Source organism: Calliopsis andreniformis, chromosome 2, assembly GCF_051401765.1.
Source record: "Calliopsis andreniformis isolate RMS-2024a chromosome 2, iyCalAndr_principal, whole genome shotgun sequence".
Taxonomy (NCBI): domain Eukaryota; kingdom Metazoa; phylum Arthropoda; class Insecta; order Hymenoptera; family Andrenidae; genus Calliopsis; species Calliopsis andreniformis.
Window position 1 is genome coordinate 2620115 of NC_135063.1, and position 20929 is coordinate 2641043.

Below are 20929 nucleotides of genomic sequence, written 5' to 3' on the forward strand. Positions count from 1 at the left end.
CTACAGGTGAAGTTTGTTCTCTTCTTCCTTTATTTTTCGTTGTATTGCTTTTTCGTTTATACGTTATGCGAATAAGAGATTTACATATTCGTATTTTTACGTTGCACGTAGTTTTCCTCGATTTTAAGTAATTATTCACTTCAAGTGATAAACAAAAAAAGGACTCGGTGTTATTTATTATGTCGCTTTCAGTTATCATACTAATGCTATTTTCTTCGATGTATGACGACTTTCTTGTTCGGAGTACAACTGTAGCATCTAGCGCGCGTACCCAACGCTACCGCGGTCGCTCGGGCGGCAAACTCGCGCTCTCATTGGCCGGTGTTTTTCGTTAATAACTCGTTAACGAAGCCTTATCTTACATTTTCGCTAAGGAAAAAGTTGTTTCAAATCACCCCCTAAATCACCCCTTTTAAGGAACTGCGACATTTTTGTTACACCCTGTATAATATTTGTGGATTGCAGAAATATTTTTAATTCTTTCGAAAATTGATTTTTTATTCAAGATGGCGACTTTATATAAATAAATCTCACTACTGAAAAATGATAAAAATGTATCTGTGCTTCACACATATTCTATATTTATAAACATTCAGGTAGTTCTTAATTAAATGTCAAAATTCAAGACTTTGTTCAAATTTTGAGAAAAACGAATTAGGATTACAGGAAATTCTTACGCAAAATATGGAATCGATTTACCTCCTTGTTATCAGGAAATGATTAATGAAAGTTAACGCATTTTAACACCGTGATACACAATAGTATAATAGAAAGAAAACAGCTTGTTTGTTACTTTTTATGCCTGAAACAAGAAAAATATATTCAAAAATCTTACCAATATTGGTACGGAGTTATATTGAAATGTTATAAAGCAAATGTATTAATTTCAATAAAACTGCCCGTATAGTTTTTTCGTAATTGCTAATGAAGAAAGATGTATATAAAAATTTGTTTGTGAATTGGAATGAAGTTACTCAATTCTAGTTAAAAACTAGTCAACTGAATACCATATTCTCCTATTTCAATCATTTATGTCAACATTCAACATTTAGTTTTTTTAAATGAATTTAAATAGTGTTAAAAATTATTATTATAATTGACATAGTATTATACTACTTTTATATTCATCGTTTAGTAACGAACTCCTATTTGACTAGCATAGTTGGCTATGAACTACTTGGTCTTCATTTATTTGCATGATCACTAACATAACTTTGTTCGCCTCCTTTCCTTCAAAAATATAATTTTAAATTTTTCTAAGGGACGAATATATACTTACAGTAACGACGAAAAGATACAAAGTGTGCACCGTATCTACGATGCAAGTCGTGATGACATCGATGATCCATGGCATGAGGAAGACACGTTGATCCTGAAAGGTCATCGGTCATAAGTGTACAGTGACAAATGGATGTACGCGAAGCAACTAAAGACTGATGTTTAACAGTCAGTTCTTAACTTTAATATCTCTTCCGTCTTCTTCGTCCGTTTCTCCCCTCTCTATTTCGTGTCCTTTCGAAACATTTGACCCGGCTCAGTGCAGCTCGCCAAGAATAAAACGAGAGACACTTTCCAAGTAGAGTCTGCTCGTGAAGTTAAGAGTTAAAACGAACTCTCGACGAGAAAGGGTTGAAAGTTTTTCAAAGAACGTAAAAACAATTGTTCTACTGGGGAATCGCGAGCTCTTGCGCTACGAAGTAACGCGATTATGCTGCGTATAATGATCTGCTGTTAGTGTAAAGCTGTATCTTCACCAGCGAACAATTTACGAACACTGTCTATGAACACTGTTTATAAACAGATCACAAACTTTTTATAACGGTTACTCGATGTTTTCGTGAACGCCAAGAATAGAAATTTAATTTCCATAATATTCGCGAATAGTCCACAAACGCTGGTGGACATCCACCTTAACATAACTGGGATCCGATTTTCGTCTCCCTTCAATAATTTTACTCTATTCCGATAGATCAACACAAAATTTTTATGAAAATATTTTTCTTGATAATTCTTCTTCTAAATTCGAAAAATCGATATAACTTTGTCAAGCTTTTGACAAACAGTCGCGGGGGCTAAAAAGGTTCACGGCGCTTTGCGTGGCGAGGAAAGTCATACAAAACGTTTTAACTCATTCGCAGGAACCCATATACGCTGCTGACGAATTTAATTAATTTCTAGCAAAAAAATGAAAAAAATTCTTGCCTCTCTATTCTGTTACGACAGCTCGATACCACTTGGCTCGCGAAAAAAGAAACAAATATGATATTCAAAAAGCAATTGATTTCCTTTCCAGCGATTTTGTATTTCATTCGCGGAGAACTGAATGAAAACATGATAAAAAAATAATGGTTGGATGGAAACTGGTAGGAGGAAAATGGAAGATATTGTTCCTAAGGCGACACCGGTCGTTTGCATGACCCCCTTGCCAAAGGTCGTAGGAATGCGACACGTGAAGAGCTGTAGGGTGCTTATGTATGCATATGTATATATAGAGAAAGGATTTCTCGCTTTTGCCTGTGTTCACGCAGACTGGCTGCTTTGAAACGCGAATCAAATGGACCGAATTCCTTCGTACACGAGTCCCGTTATATACGATAGCATATTTAAATATGAGCAGATATCCTGTGAAAAGGGATAAAAATTAATGCGCATGAAAGCCTTTAGAAAATATGAAGCATATTGTAAAAAAGCTCAGAGACAGCTGATAAAACGCTATCCACTCATTTTGTAGAAAATTACAAGGAACTGGTTGAAATACCGGGAATTCGAACTTCAACTTATATTAAAATTTTGTTTACTTTAAATTAGGATTTTTTAACAGAGGTGATATTGCCCATTAAAATGAAAACACCTACAAGAGAGAAAATTGAGGATACGAAAAAAGAAAAGAGGCCATAGAAGTAATCAATGTTTGAAAGAGAGCTACAAGCCAAAAAAGGTTGAGAAACCCTGCTTTGGATAATAAATGTTTCCAAATTGTTGGATAAAATGATTAGACTAATAAGGGAACATCGAGAGGTGTTCTCTTCGATTTTTATGAAACTTGGTAGGATTGTAGAATAGCCGACAATACTCGACACATACTTATTTATGTGTCGGGTGGTTTTGACCACCTTAACATGAATTACAGCCGATAAATAAAAACATGTCGAATAGCTTCGGCAACTCTACAATCCTACCAAGTTTCATAAAAATCGAAGATTTACACGTTGCGATGTTCCCTTGCAAGATAAATTTTGGAGTGGTCGCTCCCTTTCGTATTCTGATTTCAGAGATAGCAAATGTCTTGTCTCTAAAGGATGCATGACATTGCGTATTTGACCAAGCCGATCCCCTGGGTAAATATCTTCTCCCTTTGGTCAGACATCCTGAGTAACGTCCATTTCCACGGCTCCTGACAGTATACAAGGCAAAAGTCATGATTCTGGGGGACGTCGATCATCTTCTTGTTTAACCGGACACGTAACGAGGGTGTGGACCACCCTATGGCACGATGGCTACCGTTTGCTTCCTGGTTTTTTCCCGATTTTCGTTGATCGAGCGGTTCCTTGACAATTCAGCAGTTCCAGCTTCGAACTTTCGAAGTTAGCAATTCGGTCATAGAATTCAGAAAACGCACGAAACTTAGTTTTGGCTTTGTTCATAGCACAGTAATTTGACTTTGCATGATTTGTGTGACATTAGATTCGATCTGTCTCTTGCGTTCAGTAATTTAAGTTTTCCATTGCGAGGCTCCTGCTTAAAGGGAGATCAATGCATCTTAGATCCCATTTAATCCTTTGAGGGTCTCCTAGCAAATGCACTGTGGTTAAAGTTGGTTATCTGTATTATTCGTGATGATGGTATCCATTAGGATAATGGCGAATTTAATCGATCGAGATAACTTCAATAAATAAGGATAACAGCAAGTTCGAATAAATACTAGTCAACCCAGTGGGTCAAAATAAATTTTAACGTGCAAATGAAATTCGAGTCTCGTGATATTACACCCCCGATGATTGATCATCCACGTTGCAATAAGCAAATGTCATATGAAGGGAAAACAGATAGGCGATTCCTTTTATTAAAAATGATAGACACACCCGGATGGCAAATAACCGCGTCGCAGGGGGAGAAACTGTGAAATTCTGATTATGAGGATCTTTGTGAAAGGATGGTTGTGATGGTTATTCATGGCAAGCGGAATAGATACGACAGTTTTGCCGCAGAATGATTAATGAATGAAGCGATCGATAAGAAGAAGGAACGTCAACCTTGTCGGGTATATTTAGCAGCTAAAATCGTGAAATAGTATCGGCGCGACCCTTTGCTGCTAACAAACGAGACGAACAGTGGTTTGAGTTTCAACTACCGCCTAGCAATCGGAAAATGAATCGTTAGCTACGTGGAAACAGTGGAGGATGTTTAATGGAGGCTTTGAATGGATTTGCTCTCGTTGTTTCGCTCACATTGGTCAGCAGCATTGAAGGGAACTGGGCCGTTAACTTTTTACTACATTTTGCTCTCAGTTGATGGGACCAAACCGATCCTTCTTTCCAATGAATTGTGAAATTTTTAATACATTTGTGGTTGCCGTTATTTTTTACTTTTAAATAAAAGTAACAGACTTAGTTATACAGTTTCTAAGATTAATTCCTGTGTTAATGACACTTTTATCTCACCAAAAGAAGTAGTGGAAGAAAATGGTAGAATAATTCCAAGAAATAGTGAGGTTACCAATGAGCTAATTACCGAGAATCTACTATGCAATGTCGCTTCTAGAAAGCCTTTCACAGTTTCCCAACCAGTTGATCCATTAAGAGCTCCAGCGTAATCGCGTGTCTAATTAGACAAAGTGTATCGTCTACTTGCGTACGCTGGGTCGAATTGGCTCTACCCTGTTACATAATAAGTACACATCCCATAACTAATTCCCGAAACGAGGAAGACGAGTTAGAAGGTTCATCTTTCCCTTATTGCGAGATTCAATTGACCGCAAAGGGAGCAAACAGTGCTTTCAGGGGACAATATTAAAGAAGCTTTACTGTTTTTTATTGTCGCTCGTTTAATGCGTGCAGTCGTGCAAATAGATGGGGTGTGGCTTTCGAACGATCACGCTATACAGCTACTTTACACGAGAGTACCAGTCGTTGTGTGATTCATAGCCACAGAGATTCCATGCGAATAGAATCGATAAATCATTTTATGACGAGAACTGATCTCCCCACGTAGATTCCTCGGCAACTTTCGTGGTTCTCCAAGATCTACCGATCGTTTGGAGATATGTATGAGTATAACTGATAAATACGTATAAGAGGCTGAGTTTAGATTACCTTTTTGAATTTAATTTCCAACTTGAAATTTAACTTGAAAATTTGGTTCTTATGAGATCAAGAATTATTCATGTATTTATTGCTATAAACCATATGTGGTTTAGACAACAGATTACAATTTACTACGATATATATAATGATTAACATGTACTTACATCCTTATATTGTATTTTCATACAAAATAATAGATAATTTTAAGCTATTGAATGTCCGGTTCGGCTGGGAGGAAATTGTGGATATTTGCGATTAAGGAGTTGTTTTTATAGTAATATCGGAAATATTACTTTGATTAACCCTCGCTTTTTAATTAAGTCATTAATGGACATTATTATTTGATCTTTAAATTCACTAATGAGATCGGCAAACGGAACTTTAACATCTGATGCAAGCATTATATTTGTTACTTCTTTTGCAAGCAGGTCAAGTTGCTCATTTCCAACAATTCCAATAATTGTGTGTGGATTGAGTTATTGAGCCGAGAGAAGTTTCTAAAGAGGAACGTTAGTATTGGAGAAAGGAATGTCTGTCAGTTGTCGCTCACCGAGCTTCGCTGGAACAACGATTGACAGCAAATTCGAGCTCGGTTATTGAGTTGCTTGTCTATCGTGTACTAAGAATAGTATCGACTGTGTTTTGTTAAAAATACGTAGGTAGACCTTGAAGGGGACTATATTTCACTCGTCCCATCTATATCTGAAGATTGATAAATGTTTTTTATGGGAATCGCTATGAGCTGCTTATCTTCCTTGGGCCGAGATTCAAATCTTGCTACTTGCACCGGAAATCCTATGTCGTATTCTCCTAAGGATACATTCTCTGCGGGATATTATTCGCGAGGGGATTCAATTTTCCATTCCACGGGATACGCTAATGTAAACGGAGCAAACGGCGATTATTCTAATGCAAGGATCACGAAATACGCCAAGCGACCGACGTTTATACAAATTGCTTCCTTTTAAGGTATTCATTAGGTTGTTGGGTAAGCTTTTTAACTCATGTCTCTCTTGTCGCAGTATAATGAAAACACTCTGAAGACTTTACTTTGCTCTCATAAATAAAAATCGCACTAGTTCGAGTAAAATTGAAACTGCTTTATTATTTAGTTCATTGTTCTAATTGCTTCCTCGTGCACAACTATTGCTAATTTAAATCATGATGAAACTTTGATTTTGTACAGTGTCGTGTGTTACAAGTTAGGTAACCAAAATTCAATTCGATGTCGAGGAAAATTCAGGCGAAACTTTGCGGTCCAATGATGTCAGTCCAGGGAGACGCTGGCTTATCTGGCTCGTAAATTTTTTGCACCCTCGTTGAGCAGATATGTCCGAAGAGTGTCTTCTCGTCCACCTTTTCCCCCCCTCATTCTTCATGGATTCCATTTTTTCCCCTCGGCTACCGACATTCTCTGTTTTCCAGTGCTACCATGTTTTCTAATTATTTCCATCTTTTGTATCTCCATCACGAAGAACTCCCTGTTAACTTTATCGTAGCCGTTGGTCTATAAGTCATAATGCATATTCATTAATCCGCAGCAAACGTTGCTTTAAAAGACCATCTCTCGCGTCGAATTTTTTTCTGTCCATTAGTTTCCTGCCTTTTCTTCTTCTTCTTCTTTTTTTTTCTCATTTATTCAAACCGTGCACGTGTAAAGCACACGGCGAAGCGAGGGAAAAGAAAAGGAATGAGAGTTCATCCCTTTTCGAGCCCAAGAGGCAACTCTGTAAAGGATATCTTCCTCGATTCGACAAGCCAGCCACCTTTCTGTGCCTAGCTTCCGATTCATCCACGATTTTTCCGTATCAGAACACTTGAGGCCGTGGACGATGATAACAATTGCATCGCCCTTTCCTTGAGGCGGAATTTGTCCGTCATTCGGGATAAACTAACTGGAGGACCGATACGAGGGCGATAAGACTACGATTACGGGGACAGAAGGATGTTTTGTCGGATCACTGTATTATACATGGTAAGGGATTTTTTCGAAAAAGGAGGAAGAAGACACCATGTAGGAGCATTTTTACTTAATAATTTGACTATTTCATTTTAGTATTACGAAATACTAGCTTAATTAAAAAAATAATCGTGCCAATAATTTTGACTACCTTTTAAGTAATTTACCTACTTTGGAATTTTCTCTCTTTTAGTACTTGATTTCATAAGTGGAATATTATGTCTGCAGATGAAACGATAATAGGGTTTCGCCATCAATCTTCTCAGTTTTCCTATTTCTGCTTTCCGTACTCACTTAGATTTTATTGGTATCGTCTATTAGTATTAGAAATAACGATCAAGGGATTGTTGATTAAACTACGACACTAAACTAACAAAACTATAGTGTTTAAAAGATGGAATTAAGTTTAATCCCTCTGAAGATTTCTATTTAGGCCAAGAGACGCAATGAACCCTGCTCTGTGACGAATAATCGGGCAAGAAAGAGGGTTGCTTTGTTATTAACACGCGAAGGTATTCTTTCCAACTAAATTATACGACGGAAGCTGTGGCAAATGTAGGAAGTAACGAAAGAATTCCCTTAGTGAAGGTACTGGTAGGAAAGAGATTGATAAAATTAATTAACTGTGTGTGCAATAAGAGGTATGAAATTCTAACAAAATTGAGTAATTTTTACACAAAATTTTATTCATCAAGTAGACTGTACTTCGATAACTTCAGTAGTATTAATTAAGTACAAAATGGAGATCAAGTGAATATTATCTTTCCTCTTAAAGAGGATTAAGACTGTAGTTTCCTTAACACGTTCACGCCAGCGGTTTGCTTTATCGCACGGTGTGAGCCACCGGTAGTACGCGCCGCCCGATGGGATATTGAAGTGTGAGCCACTGGGGGTACACGCTGGCGTGAATGTGTTAAGAAGGTAAATAAACCAAAGCTAATCAAAGTTAATTAATCAGACGAAGTATCTTTAGGAAGCACCTTTACTCATATTATTGGCCGAAATTTCAGTATTCTGGTTTGAATAACGGTAGTCTTTTAAAAATATATTCTATACTTCACGAATGTTAGTTTTCTCACGCTTCTGTGACGCGAAATATTAGTTTACAGCTTAACATGATGGATGCTCGTATAGGCTAAAGAAATACACGGGTCATAAACCGTTTAAAAAATCGATATCACGAACAAACAAGAGGATTTAGGTAACGGACAGCCTTGATGGTACGAGGTTCACTTCTCTTTGAGCACTTGATTCGTCTTTGTACGGTTTATAATCGTTTCAGTGATAGCATAAGCACAAAAAGGGGGTAACTGCGAAAGGTATTTCACAAAGTAACAGCTATATTTCTTCAGGTAGGTAATTTGAAGCTTTATACAAGTGAACGAAATTTTTAAATTGTAAACAATTCTATTTACAGTATTTTATATACTATGAAATAGGTTGTACAAGATTTAAAAAATTTAATTACTTATTTCGAAGATACTTTACATATGAAGAATCTACGGGGAAAAGGTGAAATGACAATTTTAACATATTTTGAGTTCATCGTTTTTTTCGTATATTTTTGTGTGTGCTCTTTGTCACTGGCTATGTCGCGTTTCTAATTGAAACTTTTTCTGAATTTTACTGTTATATTAAATTGAGGTGTATAACGAAAAAATTAGGAATGTCAAAGAAAAACAATGTAATAAAGGGAAATATTTCGGTCCTCGCCGATGGTTGGAAGATCTACATATTTTAAACATATTCTATGGAGAAAGAGTCTCAAAATTCTACACCAAGCTTCGGAAGACGATGTTTAGACCAAAAGTTAAAGAACGAAAACATCAAAATGTCGATTGAGACGACAATACCGCGTTTCAAAATATTGTTAGAATAGTTTTCATTTTTGAAAGTTTACTGAGTCATATGTACATTACTTAAAATTATAAGAAACAGCTGAAATTATGTAGAATAAAATGTAGAATAAAATGTTTTATTTCGATATATGCGAAAATATGAAGTTGTGACGTTATATTAAAAAGTAAATTCTCGTTTTCTGGGAAATGCTAAAATTCACATTCCTCCTCTTTCCTGTGGACCATTCATACGAAATAAAAAGCACACATAAGGTTTAGATGTTAACTGAATATGAGCAAGGGTATGAAGTCTCGGTTGATTGGACAGTTAACTAAGGTTCGCATCTCTGATCTTTCATCTGTCGGGTCGAATCACCCCATCAATCGACCTATTCAGAGCGTCGACGAATCCTCCTTTAAGCCTAAGATTTGAAAAATGACTGCTGCGACCAGCCTGCCAGCTTGACAAATATAATCTCACTCGTAACCAGGACAACAGAAGGACGTATTACTTTCACGAGAATGAGAGAGCGAGACAAAGAAGAACAAGTCAAAAGGTTCAATCGTGATCTTTTGAATAGCTTTAATCTTCACAGTTGCAAGTCTATCGCAGAGGGACTCTCAAAGGGAAGCTTCCATTTGTTAGCTAAATAAATTTCATTGAAACTTTGACTTACCTTTACCAAACCGTAGAGGAGGAGGATGCTGCAAATCACGCCGCAGCACGAGCACACGAGCAACGCTACATTAATCCGCACTGTTGCTGCAGTAACAGACAACCACATTCAAAATGTCACGTTAATGTTACCAATTAAGAAAAAAAATGAACTGAATTTTGGTGATTGCATGCGATTTGGGTGTTTGTTCTATAGACTCTGACTCAAATAGGGTAAATAACGTTTCGGTGCAGAGGCTGTGTTTACACATAATTATTGCTACAAGTACTCACTGGGGGATATAGTGTCTGGTTCCAGAAAACTCGTCGAGTTTGGCAGAGTACGATTCCCCTTCAAGTATTGACTCTCCCCTTGGAGCACATTGGCAGTGGTTAGCGCCAGCACAATGAAATAAATCTGAAACAAGTAGCACCTACTAATTAGTGTCAAGTTTTCTACGTAGGTGTTGTTGTATCTTTAATTATACAGCAATTACTTTAAGCACATTTGTAACCAAATGAAATTTAATCCAGTGAGAGTAAATCAGGCATACGTGCCCCAGTTGGAAAAATGCCCCACTAATAGAAAATTAGACACAAGACCTAGTCATTGATGCGACGTTATATGGGTGATGGGTAGTGTCGTAGTGATGATCAAGCAGCTAGGACTGTTTCACATGTATCTGGCACTGGCCATCTGATGTCGGATACATTGGTCTTCACATGTTTTCCAACTTGTACTCGATCCGGTCGATTAAACGAATAGCGCGTATAATTGTCGCATTATTAGTATTAATCTTTTCTCTTCACCGACGTTATCTTTTGTTTTTTTCATTACTTACACAGGCATATGCACAAAATACGTACACGGTATCCCTACAATACGAACTGCTCTCGCTACTGCCGTATAGTTGACGGATAGACATCGTGTGAACGCCCGCATTGAATTCCGTATTTCGACATATTCAACGCTGGGTATCCGACGTCTGGTATCGGAGGCTTGTCGAGATTCTATTCGGCAGCTGGTCATACGTGTGAATGCTCTCATAAGCTTTGTTCAGATTAGTCAAGTTACTTCAATTTAAATGGCTTGAACACAAGTGATTTGTAATAACTTGACCAAGTTATTGTTCTCACAGACCAATGCGAATTTCCCGCAGCGGCAGCGAATTCGCGGCGAATTCAGTAAGCAGTCATACAAATTAATATTGGTGCGAAGAGGAGACTATAAAAAATTCACTGCGAATTTGCTGCCACCGCGGAAAATTCGTGTTGGTCTGCGAAGGCCTTTACTTGACTTGAAACATCCCTTCAAGTTTCTAGTTCGTCTAAGCACATTCAGATGAGTCAAGTTGCTTGAATTTAAGTGGTTTGAATGCAAGTCAGTTTTGGGCAATTTGAACAATATGAATTGTGTTATGTTACTTGAGTTGGAGTATCCTTTCAAGCTTCGAGTGAAGTTAATGTCCTTTCAACTTTTCCTTGTCTTACACATTGTACACATTGACTGATGTGTATTGTACCATACAGGCCAAATTTCAAGCAAATTGACAACCATGTGAACGTCAAGGAAGCTGTCAAAAGCATGGTCAGAAGTGCATGTCTTGTTTGAAAAATACATAAACAAATAACCAACACGCACTACAACTTCTAACACCATCTTTGTTATTTTTGTACGACAACTTGAATTCAAGTTACTTTTAAATTCGAATCACTTGAATTCAGTGTTACTTGACTAATTTGAACGAGGCTATACATACTGTTTTAAGGTGGTTTCTCACAGTGCATGATTCGGCAGCCTGATTAGTCGAACCTAGCTCGGTAACTGATACGGTGATCCTTCTTGGCTCAGAGCATGGTAGCTTGTACGAATTCGAATCTAGAAACCATACGAAATTCGAGACTCAGCAAGTCAGGGAAAGGTACAAACTCGCAGATTCAGATTTGTACAAGTTTCCATGGGTCGAATTAGGTTTGCTGAGGCAGGTCCGCCAATTTACTCGTCGAGCCAGGCAGCCTTGCCGAATTACTCACCGAGTTAGGCTCGCCAAATCACGTGCTGTAGAGGAAGCCTCTTTTATATACCTCGCTATCGAGCATCCAACGCCGGACAATTTTAATCGGCACGTGTCAAATGAAAAGGTCCGAAGTGTGCTTCGCTTTCGATGCGGTTTTGAAACAAAAAAGTGATAAAACGGTGAACAGATATCGGTCACTTTTTACGTAGGGGAGACCAGGGATAAACGTAACAATTTGGGTTATTGACTTCGTAACTTCTAAATTTCATAGAATTTTGAAAAAGGTCGTACAAGACAGTAAAGTTACATTATTGAACAACATAATCAATCCAAAAAACTGTCAATATATCACACCAATTTTTTTTAAATAAGATTTTTTCAAAGTATGTCTCTACGGGTAGGGATAAAAGTAACATGCGATAATATGAAGTAGGGACGATGACATTCAATTTAAGTTTAAAAATTGAATTAAGTAATAGAAAAAATAGCTTTTAAAAGTATTTGTATTTATTCTGAAGATAAAAGTAAGTATAAATATCAACATAAACTGAACATAGTCTTTGAAAAAGCCAGCCCACGATCTATGTTTCTTATGAATCTTAGACATTCTATAAACATTAATCTCGTACTTGAAGATCATGTTTAGGAATTTAATAAATTCATTTTTGTCGATATCCTGTTTTTTTAAATGCCGTATGGTAGTCAAAAGTATGGTAGTCAATGCCTTTATTGTATATCACAGTTGAAAAGGTGAAAATCTCGATAAGATATGAATAACCATTTTCATAATGGGTATACAAGGAAATAAGTTGACAAGTCTATGCGAAACAGGAGAATAATTTGATGATTATTATAAGTAGTTTCTAATAATTGTATTGAAAAACGTTAACTACGCTGATTGCATGACCCGTTTTTGTTATTTTGTAGTGTTCTGTTTCAAAGTTTAAATCCGCTGGTCTGTCGAATTTAGGAAATGTGACTTAACAACTTGTTACTTTTACCCCTACGAGCGGCATTTCTCATAAACTTGTTGTACAGATTAATCTAACTTATAATCCTAACAACTTTTATACCTACTTATAAGTTCAATATCTTTTGAGTAGGGGAGACCAGGTACAAACGTAACACAGAACGAATGTAACATACGTTATAACACAAATACTAGTCGACCAATAATCTTGTGCTTCCATCTTTGCATGTCATTTCCATCTCTCTTCCACCTTAGTTTTTGGCAATACGTGACAATAAGTGGTTCTTTGTATTTTAACGTTTTATTGAATTAGTATATTAAACGTAAACTTGTAGGGTCTGTTTCAATTACGTATCCTTTTCTTCTGGCTTCATAAAACTCTTCGACTTTCTTCTACGTTCTTTGCTTTATCAGATATGTCATACCAATAAAATTTATTAAGAAAAGAACTTGTTGAATTACATTTCCTAAATTGTACAGACCAGTGGTTTTGAAGTTTGAAACAGAACACTACAAAATAACAAAAACGAGTCATGCAATCAGCGTAGTTAACGTTTTTCAATACAATTATTAGAAACTACTTATAATAATCATCAAATTATTCTCCTGTTTCGCATAGACTTGTCAACTTATTTCCTTGTATACCCATTATGAAAATGGTTATTCATATCTTGGAACTTATCAAGATTTTCACCTCTTCAACTTTGACATACAATAAAGGCATTCCTTTTTTACTAGCATACGGCATTTAAAAAGCAGGAAATCGACAAAAATGAATTTATTAAATTCCTAAACATGATCTTCAAGTATGAGATTAATGTTTATAGAATGTCTAAGATTTATAAGAAAAATAGATCGTGGGCTGGCTTCTTCAAAGTCTATGTTAAGTTTATGTTGATATTTATACTTACTTTTATCTTCAGAATAAATACAAATACTTTTAAAAGCTATTTTTATCGCATTAAAGCTATATTATCGCATATTACTTTTGTCCCTATCCATAGGGATATACTTTGAAAAAAGCTTATTTAAAACAAAATTAGTGAAGCTTATTTAAAACAATAATGTAGCTTTACTGTCTTTCTAAAATCTTTTTAAAATCTTTTTAAAAATTCTATGAAACTTAGAAACTACAGAGTCAAAAACCTAAATTGTTATGTTTGTCCCTAGTCTCCTTTGCAATACAAAAAAGTCAAAGGATTTTATGAAGCTAGAACAAAAGGATAGGTAATTGAAACAAATCCTACAAGTTTATTTTTAATAGATTATTTTAATAAAATGTTAAAATTCGAAGAACCGCTTATTATCACGTGTTGGCAGAAGCTAAGATGTAGGAGAGATGGAAGTGACATACGAAGGTGCAAGCAGAATATTATAGGTCAGTTGGTATTTGTTTGATAATGTTTATTACATTCGTTCCGTATTATGTTTATCCCTGCTCTCGCCTATACATTTCTTCGTGTATTACTCATTTTATAAAAAACAGTACTTATTAATTTAAATCATATATATTTCAAATTTTTAATCCTTCATCAATTTGAACGACCAAAAGCTGTAATAGAACATATAATTGCACTTGTACATAAACTTTTTACAGACAGGAAAAGTTGAATTTTCAACAGAAAGTGTTGAATATGTTAGAAATTCTTCATCTTTCAATGAAGATGACGATGAAGATATGTACCTGGAATACGTGAAATTATATAATTCCAGTAATTGTAGCAAATTTACATCCATTGTAGCGAAAGTACATTTACATGTGACTAGATTCAGTGTGTTCAGTGTTTCAAATAATTACACAAAATCTGTACCATGTACAGCACCATGTATAAGAAGTGTGGTAAATCACAAAATGGAATGGGAAGAAGTAGAAGATCAAAGTAATAAATTATGCATCAAATGTGTGCACAAAAGATTATTTCCCATTTTTTGAGCTATATTTTTCGTTAAACTTTTGCTTTGTTTTATGTAAATGATACCATAGAAAGAGCCTTTTACTTTAATTAGAGGTATTCATTTTATTATATTACGAATTTTATTTCATTTCAACGAATTGTGGAGCACGCTTGCCTGCTTTATCCCACATAAAACCAACAGAAATTAAATTGGGGCAAATTGGTCGTCAGGTCGACAGAAGTTCATAACTTCAAGTCGAGTCAAGTCAAAGCAAGCTTTTTTAAGCTTATTTCTACAGTGATATTGTGCAGCTTTTTACATTCTTTTCGTTTTCACCTTCATCTAATCTATACAGAAAGTCATTCGAACGGCACATTTTCGTATTTCAAGCGACTCTACTTCACGGTTGGAAATTAAACAGCTAACATATGTTGCACGTGTACATAGTCTGTTTAACTTGCTGCTTGTTCAAACTAAAGGTCTAGTATCATGTTCCTCGCGCAGTACCCCGTGTACCACTTCGAACTAATTGAGTTTCGCCTTTGACTTTGATCACCTCGCATAAATCCCTAGAAATTGCCACTGAATGCGTGGCCGGTTTATGGCAAAATTATTTATTATTTTGTGATCTTTGCTTAGCGTACAGCATATAAAGTGCCTGATGCGTGGCCAATAAAATGGAGCACGGACTACGGTGCGAGTTCGGAGTTCGAAATGTCTTAAAGAACTTTTCGAAGAGAATCGGAATCAATTCGTAATTCCGTACGATCTAGCCGAATCTCGTAAAAAGAATAATGAAACTCAGGAAGAGACAATGAATCTACGAAAAGGATCACGAAACCAACCTTGTATACTTTCAATACCTATTGCTGAATCAACTGAATATTTTTTCGTCTTAAATAAATTGAACTAAATAGGACCATAGTATAGTATTTTTATTCTTAAATTATCGATTATCACGCAATCAATTAATAAGATTAGGTAATTAATTTCCTTGTCCTGTATATTCTGTTACCGTGTATACAATTCTTCAGTAAAAATAGATGTTGCATTGATGAAGTTACTGAACGATCCCAACTCTTCGTAATTAGAGGAATAAGCTCTGTCGCGAGTTATCAGCAATCTTAATTGCACCAGATCTTTTTTAATTCCACTAACGTCACAGTTCGCGACAACTGTTCGATTTGAAGTGAAATTTTATCTCGTTTCTTCCGCGGCCAAATGTTACCTCGAAGATTACGCATTTTATTGGCAGAACCACTTCGGTTCAGCCTCCAGCCGTATCGCGATTGATCTCCCCACGATTGATCTGTCCTCGCTCCTCTATTTTTTTCACGGTTGAACCACTTTCAGGGGAACAAGGCATTACCAGGAACCGGGAGTTCTCAATTCGGATCGCATCTCTCGAACGAGGGATCAGAATGGTCTCAGTCCAAGCAATTTTGACACGCTTCGATGCCAACGGAGTTGCCTCTACGCAGTACAGATTTCTACGTATCGATGTTCCACGTATAATTTAACAATTCTGCCGTCTGTAAGGTTTCTACAGTATCTCTCTCTCCGTAGTTCGATTAAGTTCTTTGAGTCAAACGCGATTTGCTGAAGTTTTTGGCGAAATTCAATTTGGGATATTTACAAATGATTAAGTGTGCTAAAAATGTTGGTGGTTGAAAAATTAAATTCAGAAAGAGAGTGAATCTATAGAAAGGGTCACAAAACTAATCCTGAATACTTTCAGTACCTCTTCGATATTAAGAGAGCGCATTGATTTTATCAAAACTATCGCGCGTTCTTGAATAATACTCAATTCTTTTTTCTTACCATGCAAGTTTGACAAGTGTTATAGATGATGTGTGAAGAAGAACGCGTATGTTCATGGAGATACATATAAAAAAGCATGAGGAGGTAGAAAACGATGGCTAATACACGAAGGGCAAGTTCCCCGAGGGTGCGTCGAGCCTTCTCGTAAGAACGATCGATTCTGCGTAACAGAGGTTATTGAAATTGCTTCCCCTCTTTTTATTGTCTTCTGTCGGGCAGTTAGATCGGCCTTGAACCAATTTCGTCTTGTCGTGACCGTTCGACGTGTCGTCAACTTTGTGAAACGCTTACAAAAGGGCTGAGAGGAATCTTCTCTATTCTTTCGATATGTTGCATCACTGAGCACAGCGACTGTGATCGTCGATTCTACTTCGATTGAATATCAATGGCGTCCGCCAAAAGACGACAAAGAAATGTTAGAAGCCGAGTTGATCGTCATGGAATAGTACATGTTTTCCTGTGTCACTATGTTGCATTGGTAGATATCACGGGCCGTGAGAGAGAATATTGTTTTTAAACTTAATAAAATTGCTTATTGTGCGAAGCTCACGCGAAACTCGGTGCACTTCGTGATATAAAGAGCTTGTTCGTGCTTTTAATGACAGAGACTCAGTCGATTATTCCAGTAGGTACACGTTTGAAACTGGTCGGATTTAATCCATGCATAAGCGGAGGACAGTATAAAGTGGTAACTAAACATCATCAATTAGCAACGGGCTTTATGTCCGAGTTTGAAATTAAACAAAGATTAAAATGAACCTCGTTTGGAAGTATAGAATATAATAATAGTTAGTTTATCTTCAGCATTACAGAGTTGCTGTGTTCATATTTTCCTGTATTTCCTTGTTTTGAATCGATGAATCGGGGATTGGAAAAATGTTGATGCGTCGTGGTTCCATTGAAATTTGAATGTAAAGTACGACAGGTATTTCGACATGACAAATAGCTTTTTCACGTGACAATATGGGCGGGCATTATCGAATACATTCCAGAATTCACTCTGTCGCACAACAGATATTTCGATAACTTTATTAAAAATATTTTACCCAGTTTTAGCTTGAATTCTCTATGTATAACAGCAGTGATTGTGGCATACCTTTCAATGCAAAAATTTCTCGTTGAAATTGTGTAATAACAGATACATATAATAATAACGATACGAATAATTAATAAAACAATTTTCAGAATTCCTTAACAAAAAAAAAAAAAAAAAAAACGCAGAAATCGTGAAAAAATTTTGTAGTAGATATGTAGCTACATATAATAATTAGACTGCAGATTTTTATGTATTTTAATATACAGAAGACTATAGAATTCATATCTACTATATATAAGGCTGTACAAAATGTCGAAAAAAAATATATTTTATAACGATTGGAATCTGAAATAAATCCTTAATTAGGTATCATTCTTTTAATTGTGTTTATGAAGTGTAATAATAATTTTTTAATAAAGATCACATAAGAGAATAATCTTATAAAAAAGCTCCATTTGAAAGTGAATTACCTCACAATTTCTATTTCTTTTAATATAAAGAATTATCCCATCTGTTCACGCTGCCATTCTTCGTAACATTACACATAAATGTTAGCTTTAAAAAACATAACACGAAACGAAAAAATACAACATCGAATTATGACACGGAATAAAAAATAAAATCATAATCAAAGTAACGTGTGAGCTGCATGTTTTCCTCGTCGAATTCAATATGCCATCAAAGCCGTAGCTATGCGAGTCATTTGATGAGGGAGAGAAGGTAGGCAGGTTGGTGTAAAGGAGACGACCCACGAGGAGCCGATAATCCATTCAAATGGAAGAAAGCGAATTGTTGGCTGTTCCATTGCCTCCGACGGAAATGACTTCCTAGCCAGGAGAGTTTCAATAGGGAATTTTTGCAAATGACCTCGCTCCGCCTGGGCGTTCGCAACCTCTCTGGTATTTTGTCTAGAATGAGATGCTCGTGTCCTTTGGCCTCACAATGGGTCTACTATGTTCTACCCTTCGTCGTAAAGTGGATCGAGGATTCTAAATTAAAAAATAGCAGCAGGATATTTCGGCACAGGAAATTGTGCACACGCACGACGATGAAACAAGAATTTGAGAATGGAGGACAAAAATTGTCGACACATTCCGACGCGTAATTTTTCTCAGAAGCCAACACTTAGCCAACGTTGTGTACATGATTAGTAAAATGCACTAAGTTCGTACCGTCTCTCCACGATTACGAGTAGTATTCGATTTCGTGGAGAACGTAGCATTATTGCAGGGGAAACCTTAATGAGTTCATTACTGACGAAGGGGCATCGGTGTCCAGTTTCTAATTGCTGATGTTCCTCTGCACGTATGCGTCCTTCTTAAGGGTAGTAAACGTGAAAACCGCGATAGGCATAGTGGAAATGATATTTGGAAACGGTTTAATACATTCAGAGAACATGATCGCTTGGATTTCAAATTTCTCGTATGGTTTAACTTGGACTAAATGTAATTAATTTTAATGTCGCTTAAATAATCATTCGAATGCGATGGTATTAAATAATCGATGGACCGCAGTGGGGAATGAATTATTCATATCTCCAGTGAGAACACTGAATTGTATCATTTGCATTATCAATTTTTAATTTTTGAATTTTTTTCGAAGGCTGTCAAATTGATATGATAGTAGAAAGTTTGTAAAAAATAATAGAAAGTTTGTAAAAAATTGAATAAATAACTTCATAAATTAATATGACATCGAGTATTACAGTTCAACCTTCCAAGACAAACTATTTATTAATAAGTAAACATTTAATTAAAAGAGATTGCTTCTTCTGTAATTAAATATTCTGTTCCGAACTTTTACAAAATTTCTTGATCGCAGAAACTTTCGATGAAACGGTGGAAAAGAATACTCGAGATGTACTACACGGCGAAGAAATTTCAATTCATTCTCAGACTCTTTTCAATTAAGAATTTCTACTTCTTCCTTCGGTCAGAGTGGTAATAATTACTTAATGTCCTCAGCATTCGCAATCTTAAAAAGTTTAATTTAATTGCTACAAATTGCACTGCCATCGAGCACCTTCTATGGTTATTTCATTTATATTCTTTTCTGAACTGTGACTCTAGCCATGTGAATCAGAGAATCTTGGAAAATAAAATTCGAAAAACTACTCGATTGCGAAGTAACTTTACGAAGCTTTAAATATTGACTGCACAGCTGTTTTGCTCTGTTCGTGTAATTTTCTAGTTAAATTGAATGTGGGATTTCATTCGTACTCAACACCTACGATTTCTTTTAAAGAGCGGAGCAAAGAGCAACCTAGCAATCATAATACATATAGCAAGGGCTTCGTTAATTGCACGTAATTCGCTTCAAATGACGCATACTTATCAAAATTCTTATCAATTCTCCTCTTAGATAGATACGTTCACTCTAACACAAATAATTTTTCTATTGAACACCTTTTCTTTCATTCCCCGAGACAAATTTACATTTCCGTTCCTCTATGTAACGCATTCTAACTATATCAAACATAGTCGAAGGTCTGCAATAAAAAACATCCTTGGTGCGTCTTAATTTAAGTTGATTCGCGACGCAAGATACACTATTTGATATCGTGATTGAAGACACCCTCATCCTCAGCGACTGTGTTTTATGTATTGCAATACATGGAAAAACGAATTCCAAGTACGATTCTCGTATGGATCAATTTATTGGCTGCCGGACAACGGAAATTTGTTATTCCACGATATTTTCTCGTCGAAAGGTTTGACCCCATACACGTATATTTACGCCTCCATGTGTATACATAGGATATACATTCGCGCGTGAAAAAAATTGCATATCATAAAGAGACAGAGAAAATGACATGCGAGCTGCATTGTAAATATGGCTAAAAATGTGTAAATCGATGTCCTTGAAGGTGCTGGCATCTAACCGATTTCAAGGTTTATCCGAAAGGCTCCAATAGTAACAGTTTAAATATATTTCTAAACCACTGGACATGATGTATTCTGGTCAATTGGTCATGGAATCATATAATATGTATGGAACAATTTTCTATACACATTGCATACTGAAATTTTGCATCAAACGATGTAATGTTGAGAAATAAAATGTGAAGAGTGTTTAACTAAATGACATATAACTATACGTAGGCATTATTCTAGATAGCGTAGAAATTTTTGCATAATACAAAAATAGTAAAGAAATTGGTACTGTCTTGAAGGTAAATTTTAATAAACCCAAAATTGAATTTTTATTAATTATCTTTAGATTTTTATAAAGATCGACGTCATTAAAAGCGATACACTATTGAACATCTTGTATATATTTGTCATCTAGATTTATGAATAAAGATGTTGGTAAAGAAATTGAAAGAGCCATTCAAATGTAAAGAGTTTGATAACTCCTGGACATTTGATTTTCAAGAAGATCGGTCACAAAAGTACGCTTGCTGGCTTGAATAACGCAAACTCAAGAAACGGT

The 20929-nt window shown here is 36.0% G+C and overlaps 1 protein-coding gene across 2 annotated transcripts in view; it reads right to left on the reverse strand.

Annotated features, from left to right (window-relative positions):
* Nucleotides 1-20929, reverse strand: part of LOC143188533 (uncharacterized) — a 41167-nt gene that overhangs the window by 16629 nt on the left and 3609 nt on the right. For both annotated transcript variants that reach the window (XM_076392869.1, XM_076392868.1), the window contains exons 2-4: nucleotides 10051-10174; nucleotides 9779-9864; nucleotides 1280-1372 (exon numbers count right to left, since the gene is read on the reverse strand). In XM_076392869.1, coding sequence (XP_076248984.1) covers nucleotides 1280-1372; nucleotides 9779-9864; nucleotides 10051-10174 — 303 coding nt within the window. The remainder of the gene's footprint in view (nucleotides 1-1279; nucleotides 1373-9778; nucleotides 9865-10050; nucleotides 10175-20929) is intronic.